This window comes from Aotus nancymaae, unplaced genomic scaffold, assembly GCF_030222135.1.
Source record: "Aotus nancymaae isolate 86718 unplaced genomic scaffold, 86718_ANA_hifiasm-v0.15.2.pri h1tg000075l, whole genome shotgun sequence".
NCBI classification, from domain to species: Eukaryota; Metazoa; Chordata; class Mammalia; order Primates; family Aotidae; genus Aotus; species Aotus nancymaae.
In genome coordinates, this window is record NW_026988490.1 from 3,253,522 (window position 1) to 3,265,997 (window position 12,476).

Here is a 12,476-nt window from a genome sequence, read left to right on the forward strand (position 1 = left end):
TTCAACAGCCGAATTGACCAAGCAGAAGAAAGGATATCAGAGGTCGAAGATCAACTCAATGAAATAAAACGAGAAGGCAAGATTAGAGAAAACAGGGTAAAAAGGAATGAGCAGAGTCAACAAGAAATATGGGACTATGTGAAAAGACCTAATCTACGTTTGATAGGTGTACCTGAATGTGACGAAGAGAATGCATCCAAGCTGGAAAATACTCTTCAGGATATTATCCAGGAAAACTTCCCCAACCTAGCAAGGCAGGCCAATAATCAAGTCCAGGAAATACAGAGAACACCACAAAGATATTCCTCTAGAAGAGCAACCCCAAGGCACATAATCATCAGATTCACCAGGGTTGAAATGAAGGAGAAAATACTAAGGGCAGCCAGAGAGAAAGGTCGGGTTACCCACAAAGGGAAGCCCATCAGACTTACAGCAGATCTCTCAGCAGAAACCCTACAGGCCAGAAGGGAGTGGGGGCCGATATTCAACATCCTTAAAGAAAAGAACTTTCAACCCAGAATTTCATATCCAGCCAAACTAAGCTTCATAAGTGAAGGAAAAATAAAATCCTTTGAGAACAAGCAAGCACTCAGAGATTTCATCACCACCAGACCAGCTTTACAAGAGCTCCTGAAGGAGGCACTACACATAGAAAAAAACAACCAGTACCAGCCACTCCAAAAATGCACGAAATGGTAAAGAGCAGCAACACAATGAAGAATCTGCATCAACCAATGGGAAAAACAGCCAGCTAGCATCAAAATGACAGGATCAAATTCACACATAACAATATTAACCCTAAATGTAAACGGACTAAATGCCCCAATCAAAAGACACAGATTGGCAAATTGGATAAAAAGCCAAAACCCATCAGTGTGCTGTATCCAGGAAACCCACCTCACATGCAAGGATACACAAAGCCTCAAAATAAAGGGATGGAGGAAGATTTACCAAGCAAATGGAGAACAAAAAAAAGCAGGAGTTGCAATTCTCATCTCTGATAAAATAGACTTTAAAGCAAGAAAGATCAAAAGAGACAAAGAAGGACATTACATACTGGTAAAAGGATCAATGCAACAAGAAGAGCTAACGATCCTAAATATATATGCACCTAATACAGGAGCACCTAGATACATAAGGCAAGTTCTTAAAGACTTCCAAAGAGACCTAGACTCCCACACAATAATAGTGGGAGACTTCAACACCCCATTGTCAATATTAGACAGATCAATGAGACAGAAAATTAACAAGGATATCCAGGACTTGAACTCAGACCTGGACCAAGCAAACCTAATAGACATTTACAGAACTCTCTACCCCAAATCCACAGAATATACATTCTTCTCAGCACCACATCACACCTACTCTAAAATCGACCACATAATTGGAAGTAAATCACTCCTCAGCAAATGCAAAAGAACGGAAACCATAACAAACAGTCTCTCAGACCACAGTGCAATCAAGTTAGAATTCAGAATTCAGAAGCCAACCCAGAACCGCACAGCCTCATGGAAATTGAACAACTTTCTCCTGAATGTTGACTGGATAAACACTGAAATGAAGGCAGAAATAAAGATGTTCTTCGAAACCAACGAGAACGAAGACACCACATACCAGAATCTCTGGGACACATTTAAAGCAGTCTCTAGAGGAAAATATATAGCAATAGGTGCCCACATGAGAAGAAACGAGAGATCTAAAATTGACACTCTATCGTCAAAATTGAAAGAGCTAGAGGAGCAAGATCAAAAAAACTCAAAACCTAGCAGAAGACAAGAAATAACTAAGATCAAAGCAGAATTGAAGGAGATAGAGACACGAAAAACCCTTCAAAAAATCAATAAATCCAGGAGCTGGTTTTTTGAAAAGATCAACAAAATAGACAGACCACTAGCCAGACTAATAAAAAAGAAAAGAGAGAATAACCAAATAGATGCAGTAAAAAATGATAAAGGGGATATCACCACAGATGCCAGAGAAATTCAAACCATCATCAGAGATTATTACAAACAACTCTATGCACATAAACTAGAAAACCTGGAAGAAATGGATAAATTCCTGGACAGTTGCCTCCTCCCAAGCCTAAACCAGGAAGAAGTCGAAACCCTGAATAGACCAATAACAAGGTCTGAAGTCGAGGCAGCAATTAAGAGCCTACCACCCAAAAAAAGCCCAGGTCCAGATGGGTTCACAGCCGAATTCTACCAGACATACAAAGAGGAACTGGTACCATTCCTACTGAAACTATTTCAAATAATCCAAAAAGAAGGAATCCTTCCCAAATCATTTTATGTGACCAACATCATCCTAATACCAAAACCCGGCAGAGACTCAACAAGAAAAGAAAATTACAGGCCAATATCCATGATGAACATAGATGCAAAAATCTTCAATAAAATACTGGCAAGCCGATTGCAACAGCACATCAAAAAGCTTATCCACCATGATCAAGTAGGATTCATCCCGGGGATGCAAGGCTGGTTCAATATACGCAAGTCTATAAATGTAATTCACCACATAAACAGAACCAAACACAAAAACCACATGATTATCTCAATTGATGCAGAGAAGGCCTTCGACAAAATTCAACAGCCCTTTATGCTAAAAACTCTCAATAAACTAGGTATCGACGGAACGTACCTCAAAATAATAAAAGCTATTTATGACAAACCAACAGCCAATATCATACTGAATGGGCAAAAACTGGAAGCATTCCCTTTGAAATCGGGCACTAGACAAGGATGCCCTCTCTCACCACTCCTGTTCAATATAGTCCTGGAAGTTCTAGCCAGAGCAATCAGACAAGAAAAAGAAATAAAGGGTATTCAATTAGGAAAGGAGGAAGTCAAATTGTCTCTATTTGCAGACGACATGATTGTATATCTAGAAGACCCTATCATCTCAGCCCAAAATCTCCTGAAACTGATAAGCAACTTCAGCAAAGTCTCAGGATACAAAATCAATGTGCAAAAATCACAAGCATTCCTATACACCAATAACAGACTTAAAGAGAGCCAAATCAAGAACGAACTGCCATTCACAATTGCTACAAAGAGAATAAAATACCTAGGAATACAACTAACAAGGAACGTAAAGGACCTCTTCAAGGAGAACTACAAACCACTGCTCAACGAAATAAGAGAGGACACAAACAGATGGAGAAACATTCCATGTTCATGGTTAGGAAGAATTAATATCGTGAAAATGGCCATACTGCCCAAAGTAATTTACAGATTCAACGCTATCCCCATCAAGCTACCAATGACCTTCTTCACAGAACTGGTAAAAACCACCTTAAACTTCATATGGAACCAAAAGAGAGCCCGCATAGCCAAGTCAATTCTAAGCAAAAAGAACAAAGCAGGAGGCATCACACTACCGGACTTCAAACTCTACTACAAGGCTACGGTAATCAAAACAGCATGGTACTGGTACCAAAACAGAGATATAGACCAATGGAACAGAACAGAGGCGTCGGAGGCGACACAACATATCTACAACCACCCGATCTTTGACAAACCTGATAAAAACAAGCAATGGGGAAAGGATTCCCTGTTCAATAAGTGGTGTTGGGAAAACTGGCTAACCATATGCAGAAAGCAGAAACTCGACCCCTTCCTGACACCTTACACTAAAATTGACTCCAGATGGATTAAAGACTTAAACATAAGGCCTAACACCATAAAAACCCTAGAAGAAAACCTAGGCAAAACCATTCAGGACATAGGCATAGGCAAGGACTTTATGACCAAAACACCAAAAGCATTGGCAACAAAAGCCAAAATAGACAAATGGGACCTAATCAAACTCCACAGCTTCTGCACGGCAAAAGAAACAGTCAATAGAGTGAATCGGCAACCAACAGAATGGGAAAAAATTTTTGCAGCCTACCCGTCTGACAAAGGGCTGATATCCAGAATTTACAACGAGCTAAAAAAGATTTACAAGAAAAAAACAAACAAGCCCATTCAAAAATGGGCGAAGGATATGAACAGATACTTTACAAAAGAAGACATACAAGAGGCCAACAAACATATGAAAAAATGCTCATCATCACTGGTCATTAGAGAAATGCAAATCAGAACTACATTGAGATACCATCTCACGCCAGTTAGAATGGCGATCATTAAAAAATCTGGAGACAACAGATGCTGGAGAGGATGTGGAGAAATAGGAACACTTTTACACTGTTGGTGGGAGTGTAAATTAGTTCAACCACTGTGGAAAACAGTGTGGCGATTCCTCAAGGACCTAGAAATAGAAATTCCATTTGACCCAGCAATCCCATTACTGGGCATATATCCAAAGGATTATAAATCGTTCTACTATAAGGGACACATGCACACGAATGTTCACTGCAGCACAGTTTACAATAGCAAAGACCTGGAACCAACCCAAATGCCCATCAATGATAGACTGGACAGGAAAAATGTGGCACATATACACCATGGAATATTATGCAGCCATTAAAAATGAGGAGTTCGCGTCCTTTGTAGGGACATGGATGAACCTGGAAACCATCATTCTCAGCAAACTGACACAAGAACACAAAACCAAACACCACATGTTCTCACTCATAGGAGGGTGTTGAACAAGGAGAACACATGGACACAGGGAGGGGAGCACTATACACGGGGGTCTGTTGCAGGGGAGTGGGGGGGACAGCGGGGGGGGGAGTTGGGGAGGGATAGCATGGGGAGAAAAGCCAGATATGGGTGAGGGGGAGGGAGGCAGCAAATTACACTGCCATGAATGCACCTATGCAACAACTTTGCATGTTTTTCACATGTACCCCAAAACCTAAAATGCAATTAAAAAAAAAAAAAAAAGAATTTAAATTTGTAGTTAAAAAGCTTCCCACGAAAACATCTAGGCCTATAAATGTCCAAATAAACATTTAAGGAATAAGTAATAGCAATTCCACAAAAATTATTCTAAAAAACTGAAAATGAGAAAATATTTCCACATTCATCCTATGAGGACAACAAAAGAAGACATCACAAGAAGGGACTACAATCAATGTCCCTAATGTACACAAACACAAAATGCTATACACAGTATTAGCAAAAAGCAGCATGAGTTGAATATTTGGTGATCAGAGGGATAGACTCTGGTGATTATCGTTCTTTTCACCATGTAAGTCACGTACTCTCCCATTCTGAGCACCTGGCAGGCTGGCCCGTCCTGGTCCCTTGTGACTGGGTAGGGCCAGTCTGTGTCACTTGATGGCAGAGTGGGCCCATGCTATTCTCTCTGCCTCCAAGGCCTGCAGCTCAGGACTCTAAGAAGAGATGATGATCAGGACCCCTGCCAGTCCATGGGGAAGTACAGAGCCAACATGAGGAAGAAAACACAGTTTTGGAAGTTACTGAGATTTCAGTTACTTTTTCACTGCAACATAACCAAGCCTGTTCTGACAATGCTCTGTGCACCACCACAGATCTGCTAAACTCAGATCTCTTGAGTGGGGCTTGGGAATCTGCATTTTTACCAAGCACCCCAAATTTGGAACCCTCTAGGCCCAACAGTGGCGCAGAGCAATCACCCCACTCTGCACTACTGGTCTTAGCATTGCCATAGGGTTCCAGCCTCACCAGGTATGTCTACTCCTAACCATCCCTCCCCACTTCCCTCGAAGCTTTTCTCTGTTCCTTACTCAGGAATAGTGAGGAATCGTTACACAGATTTGTTTGTTTTCTATATATCTAAATCTGGGTATCCCAAATTCATCTCAAGCCTGAACTCTCCAGGATAGCTTACTAACACCACAGAATTCCTGGGGGTGACGCTGGAAATCTGCATATGCAACAATCGTCCTGGGTCACTCTGATCACCAGGAGGTTGGCAGAGGTGGGTGTAATTGGGCAGGATGACCGCTGAGCTCTCCACCAAGGCACAGCTGTGACACACAAGCTCGAGGAGACAGGACGATCACTCACCACAATCACAGTCTCCCTCGTGCTCCCTTGGTTCTCACATTTTCATCAGAAAATGAAATTTATATATTAATTCACATCTTACTCTACATATATTAGTTGATTATAAAACATTTTAAACACATCTAACTAGTTGTTAAGGGTTGAACTGTGTCTCAGCCCTCAGGTAAGGTGACTAGATTTTCCCAAGAACCAGTTTGTTTTAACAGATGAATCCTGAGAAGGAAAGCAAAACAATGTTTTCTTAGTGAGATTTTTTAAAATCTCATTAAGTAATTACTCAAATTCTGAATGACATGAAAGTCACACAGATCTGTCTTGGACTGTCACCATCAGAGGAACTAGGGTATGGCAGGACCATGTTCTGGCCTCCAGCCTTCTGTGTGGAAATGAAATCGGGGTATCTTACCCAGAACAAAGACAAGCTAAGGTCCAGTAAAACACAGGCCAGAGGAATCACAAAGGCTGAGAGAGATCAACATACAATCCGTGAGCCCTAAAAACCCCCGAAGAAGAAGAGCGACTTCATCTGCTGAGCTCTCCTTGCCTGAAGCCCGTTACCCAGACAACCCACACAGCATCCACATTCTGGACCCCACTGAGGAAAGCCTGGCTGTTTCCCAAATAATCTATTGTTCCTAATATATTCTACTCAGTAACAATCTCAGTAAAACATCTACTGAAGTGTTCAAGTGATGAAAATGCAATCGAGAAGACGGCCCCAAGCCCTCGTCCTGTCCTGCCGGCTGGTGCTGGGCATCTGCTGTTTGCTTTTTTGAGACTGATTGTCTGGAGTGCAGTGGCGCAATCTCAGCTCACTGCAACCTCCACCTCCTGGGTTCAAGCGATTCTCCTGAGTAGCTGGGACTACAGGCATGAGCCACCACACCCGGCTAATTTCTGTATTTTTAGTAGAGACGAGCTTTCATGTTGGCCAGGCTGAACTCGAACTCCTGACTTCAGGTAATCTGCCCGCCTCAGCTTCCCAAAGTGCTGAGATTACAGGCATGAGCCACCACATCCAGCCTAGCATGTGCTCTCGGTTGACACGGCATGTCACCTCCTGTGCTGGGTTACATTGCTGCATTTGCAGTCACATTTAACACTCAAGCTACGATACACTATTAGAGCACTACAGTCTATATGTTAGCATATTTGTACCATACAGGTGGCTTTAGGAGGTTACGACATGTAAGTTGTACATGGTGGCCATTACTTCCCACATTTTACCACAGTACACTTCACAGAAAACTGAAGAGGCACAGCTCGTGATAGCAGCCCTGAAAATACAGTGTATACTAGCAAGCAGGCATGGAGAGTCACTGATACTAAGTATGCAGCACCCGTCAACAGATACTTCCTGATAAGAACTTCCCTGGTAAACAAACAATATTATGATAATGAAATCTGAGCCTACATGAGGAGGCACTTGTACTCACCAACAATCTCACTGGGTTCCTTGTTATAAAGCTTTCGGTTCCAGTAAAGGAGCCTGAGGAGTGGAAAGGAGACCAGGAGAACAAGGCAAATCCCAATGAACATGTGAGCAGTGAATCCGGCAAAGTCCAGGCCCTGGAAATAGACAAGGGGAAATGAAACAGCAGATGGGCCTTTCCTCCACACAGGCAGCAGCACCCCGAGTCAGGGTCCAGGGAGGGCCAGGGCCCAGGAGGGAAGGGGCTCACCCAGAATTCTGGGACCTTAGGAAGAGCTCCTGGAGGCCAACACAAAGCCCAGGGAAGACCATGGACTCCTCACCATGATTTTGAAAATTGTTAAGGTTTGTTTCTTTCATGTCAAAAACCAAAAACCAATTCTTACACAAAAGACAAGCCATCTCAGGAAGAAATAAAAACACGCTACCACATCTAATTCAACCTTGGCTTGCCTTCACCACTAAACTGATGGCTTCCCCAAAACAGAGTGAAAAAAGACTGAAATCCCATTCATACTAAACTATATGATAACATTTGCCCATTTAAAGATACATTGAATTTTTTAAAATTTCATTTAAATTTCTGCCATCAATTTGAAAAGCATCCTCACGGCTGGAGAGCACAGCCCTTTGCAGGGCACCCAGGGCCCACCAGGGCTGAGGCCACTGAGAGCATGAGGACCAGCCGCAGGGACCCAGGCAGGAACCCTCTCCTTCCCCACACGCTTCCTTTGCCTGCCTAGGGTTCTGCACATGGCAGGCCACTGAGGATATCTTTACAGTTGGGCAAAATCTCCACTAGGTTGATCTGTCCTGGACTAAGTCAGCAGCATCACTGGTTGGTTCTGTTCTTTCACTGACCACGTGCTTTTATACCTTTAGCAAATCTGTGCAGGCACCTCCTGAGCCCCAGCAGGACAGATGAGGCTGCTGTCCCCACGAAGCTGGCCATCTGGTGAGAACTCAAGGTCTTTTCTATAGTGTCGATGGATCACAGGTGCCACAGGGGGTGAGAGGCACAGTGACAGTGCTCGACCATGGGGAGCAACAGGGGGCAGGGCGGGAGGGACCACAGGCATCCAGTTCTGCCTTGGGAGCCTGGCAAACCTCTTACATGGGTAGACAGGTGGCAAGTCACACGGAACGATAGTGAGGACCCCACAATGGGAGTCTGGAAAATCACCTTCCAAAGAACTGGGTTTGAGTGATTTAAATTATATTAATTGTTCCTTATCAAAGTTTACGTATTTGTCCTCTCACTTTTAGAAAATACGTGAAATCACGTTCAACATTGTTAAAGATACAACACAACTAGAGGCCATTATCAATGAAGTTGTGTCAAAGTTTAGAGCTTGCCAATATACAATCATCTGAAACAATCCCTTGCAGTTACTTGTACATCCAATGGTTGTCCTTGAAAATAGCATTGTAAATGACAGATGGAGCTGTATACGCTAATTCCTGGACAGAGAGCAGGGAAACCACACAGAGGCAGGACTCATGGAATGCTTTGGATGATCATATATAAGAATTCACCACTTTTCTGATAGTTCTTCAATTACATTGAATTTTGTGTTTACCTCTAGAATTCATATCCCAGATATCTGAAAAAGGTCCACAACACTTTCAGGGGGTTATAAAAATGATTTAATTTCTTCTAAAACCAGAAGAAAAAAAATGAACTGTTGGGTTGGAGAAAATGATTTAAAATATAATACTAATATATTTACACACTAGCTGGGTCATGAAATACAACTGCTAATATTTTTTAGAGAAAATAGCCAAAGAAGACAGAAGTATCTCTAACCTGAGTAATTCTTGGTCCCTTTGGAACATAATAGCTATAAAGTTTTGCCCCATTTGAAAAGTTGGGGCAACTGGAGAAAGAAGTGATGAGTAGATGAAAGAAAAAAAAAGCTAAGGAAGTCCTGGGTGTGCATCCGCAGCAGAACAACACAGTGCTGAGTGAAGCATGTGTTTGCTACTGGACTTGTGATGGGTGGATTCATCAAGTAAGAACAACGATAATGAAAAATCCAAATTGATCATTTCAGGAAACAGGCAGATGCCGTGTGCAGTGTGATGCAGATGTTTGCGCTAAGCTTCTTAGGTGCAGGTATCCGGGCCACCCTGCTGCTTTTATGTGCATCTGTAATTTCCTAGACTCTCCTCCTTCGTGTTCCCAGTAACAAAACCACCCACCAGCACACACACATCAATTCTGCACCTAAATGTGCTCTTTCTGCTTCAAGGCGCTACTTCTGCTTTGTATTGTTTTGTTATTGGCTCCCATCAGTCATTTTCTTCTTAATTTTCCCCACTGTTCTCATTTGATGGATCAAATGGCCAAATATTAGGCATATAAAACAACCAAAAGAGGAACCTCCAATCATATTAGAACATTCTCAGATTCATAAGCTACATATATTTAAGGGGACGCACCTGAGGGACTTCGGGCCCACCAGTATCATTTTCTAGGAATGATGCTTTCAGGCTAGCTCTGTGATAAGTCAAAATGGTCCATTAGGTTGTAAAGGAGGGGCTCAAGCCAAAATGATTTCCTGAATTCTTCCATGTGAAAACTCAAAAGAAAAAAAAGGTCTTACAAAGTGTTTACCTGAATCTATTGGATATTTTAGTAAAATATGCATGGTGTAATTTGAAAATATTAATTCTGTCTAGACGCCCAGTGAGGAGAGGGCCCAGCACTGCAGGAATGGGTACGATGACAGGCAGGAGGGGGGTGTGGGTCTCACTGCTTATAAGGGATCCATCAAGCATGGGCACAGGGGTCCTGGCACATATGGGGCTAAAGAGAGAGCCTTTGGCAGAGACATGGATCCCAGAATGCTGAAAACAGAGCAAGCCACGGAGGGGATGAGTTCTGCTAGACAATGCTGACCTGCACATTGAAAAGAGTAAAAAACAAAGACCCCTGAAGGCACACAAACCACTACAACAAAAAACACCTGCAAAGGAAATTAAGAGGGGACCAGAAAGGCAGAGCAGGGCCCACTAGAGAGTGACACTAAGTTAGCACCCAATGGAGTGGGAGAAAAACAATAGTGGAGTGGTCGTCAAACAACTTCACAGCACATGCAGCATGGCAGGAACACATGAAAAACGCCGCATCATGCACAGCACGGTGGGAAAACGTGAAGAAGGTCCCACCATGCACAGTATGACAGGGAAAGCCTGAAGAACACCCCAGCAAGCACCGCATGGTGGGAAACCGTGAAAAAACGTCCCTGCACACACAGCATAGTGGGAAAACAGGAAGGACACTGCAGCATGCACGGTATGGTGGGAAAACGTAAAGAAAGGCCGACCACAAACAGTACGGCAGGGAAAGCCTAAAAAAACACTCCAGTACGCACGGCATGATGGGATACGTGAGAAACGCTCCAGCACCACGGCATGGTGGGAAAACCGGAAGAACGTCCCAGCAAGCCCAGTGCATGGCATGGTGGGAAAAGTATAAAAAACATCCAAGTGCACGACGTGGAGCATAAAGGGAAAGCTGTCCTCTGAGAAAGATGCCACTCAGAAGCGTAGGAGCACGCTTCCCTCAAGAGACTTTTCAGGTATGATTTTAAAGATAGTTGAATAGTTTTGTTCACCACTGTGAGTCTCTGTAGAACAGGCATAAAGGAGCAAATGTAATCAGCAAAGAAAAATGTTATCCCATTAGCTTGTTAGGAGCCGAAGGTGCAGTGGGTTGGTGCACGTCGATGCTACACTCAGACTCATGCTCACCCCAGGGAGGCTTACGGTTGGGGAGTAAGTGGTTGTCCACATGGTGAATCCTGGAGATCCTTCCTACCTACCTGTTGCTGGAAATACCACCAACAGAGAGTCATCCCAAGAGACCTGGGAGAGGTCAGCCTGGTGCAGCAATGGTAGGTGCAAAGAGCTTTCCTCACAACTTCTGTCATTTCTGCGTAATGCTCAGAAAATGTGGACGACTGTTCAGATGTGCCTTCTTTACTGTTCCAAACTCTAGTGCCGATTTATTATTCCTCTGAACTACATAAGTATTCATTTTCTTCCTGATTTTGTTTTCATTAGCTTTAGGGGTACAAGTGGTTTTTGGTTACATGGATAAACTGTATATTGGTGAAGTCTGGGATTTTAGTGCACCCGTCACCTGAGTAGTGTACACTGTAGATAATATGCAGTTTTTCATCCGTCACCCCCTCCCAACCTCCCCTCTTCCTAGTGTCCAATGTTCTCGTTACCAGTGCATGCCTTTGCTTACTCACAACTTAGCTCCCACTTATAAGTGAGAACATGTGATATTTGGTTTTCCATTTCTGAGTTACTTCACTTAGAATAAGGGCCTCCAGTTCCATCCAAGTGCTGCAGAAGACATTATTTTTTATGACTGAGTATTCTATGGTGTATGTGGGTGTGTATATACACATATATATATGAAGAAAATGTGAGATTATATGTATGATGCCTATCAACAGATAATATATATATAATCTCATTGTATATATATAATCTTACATATAATCTCTATATATAATCTCACATATATATAATCTCATTTTATATATGACATTATATATATGAGTATATATTCTCTATATATAATGAGATTATATATATTATATATACTCATATATAATCTTATTTTGTATATATATGAGATTATATATCATATATGACATATATATAAAATGAGATATATTCTCTATATATTATATATATTATATATACTGATATATAATCTTATTTTGTATATATATATTATATATCATATATCATTATATATATATCATTAGATATATATGTGATCTCATATATAATGAGATCACACATATATATAATCTCATTATATATAATGATAAACCCCGATAGACCTTACCACCTCTTGCCCTCAGCCTATATACCACCATCTTCAGCAAACTTTTTAAAGATTATAAAGCAAGCACAAGTATTATCATAAAAACCTTAGGTCAAGGTGTAGTCAATGAAGTGGGAAGAAATGGGCTACATTTTCTAAACTAGAAAAAAAGACCTAAGGTGGATTTAGCAGTAAATCAAGAATAGAGAGCTTGACTGAATAATGCTATGAAGCACCCACACACCGCCTGTCA

General features: G+C 42.0%; 1 protein-coding gene across 3 annotated transcripts in view; it reads right to left on the reverse strand.

The window, feature by feature from the left end:
- The window catches only part of OCA2 (OCA2 melanosomal transmembrane protein), a 225,315-nt gene that overhangs the window by 159,090 nt on the left and 53,749 nt on the right, over positions 1 to 12,476 (reverse strand). For all 3 annotated transcript variants that reach the window (XR_010339211.1, XM_064367820.1, XM_064367821.1), the window contains exon 13: positions 7,376 to 7,508. Coding sequence is in view for 2 of the 3 variants with exons in the window: in XM_064367820.1 (XP_064223890.1) it covers positions 7,376 to 7,508 (133 nt within the window). In the remaining variant the exon portion in view is untranslated. The remainder of the gene's footprint in view (positions 1 to 7,375; positions 7,509 to 12,476) is intronic.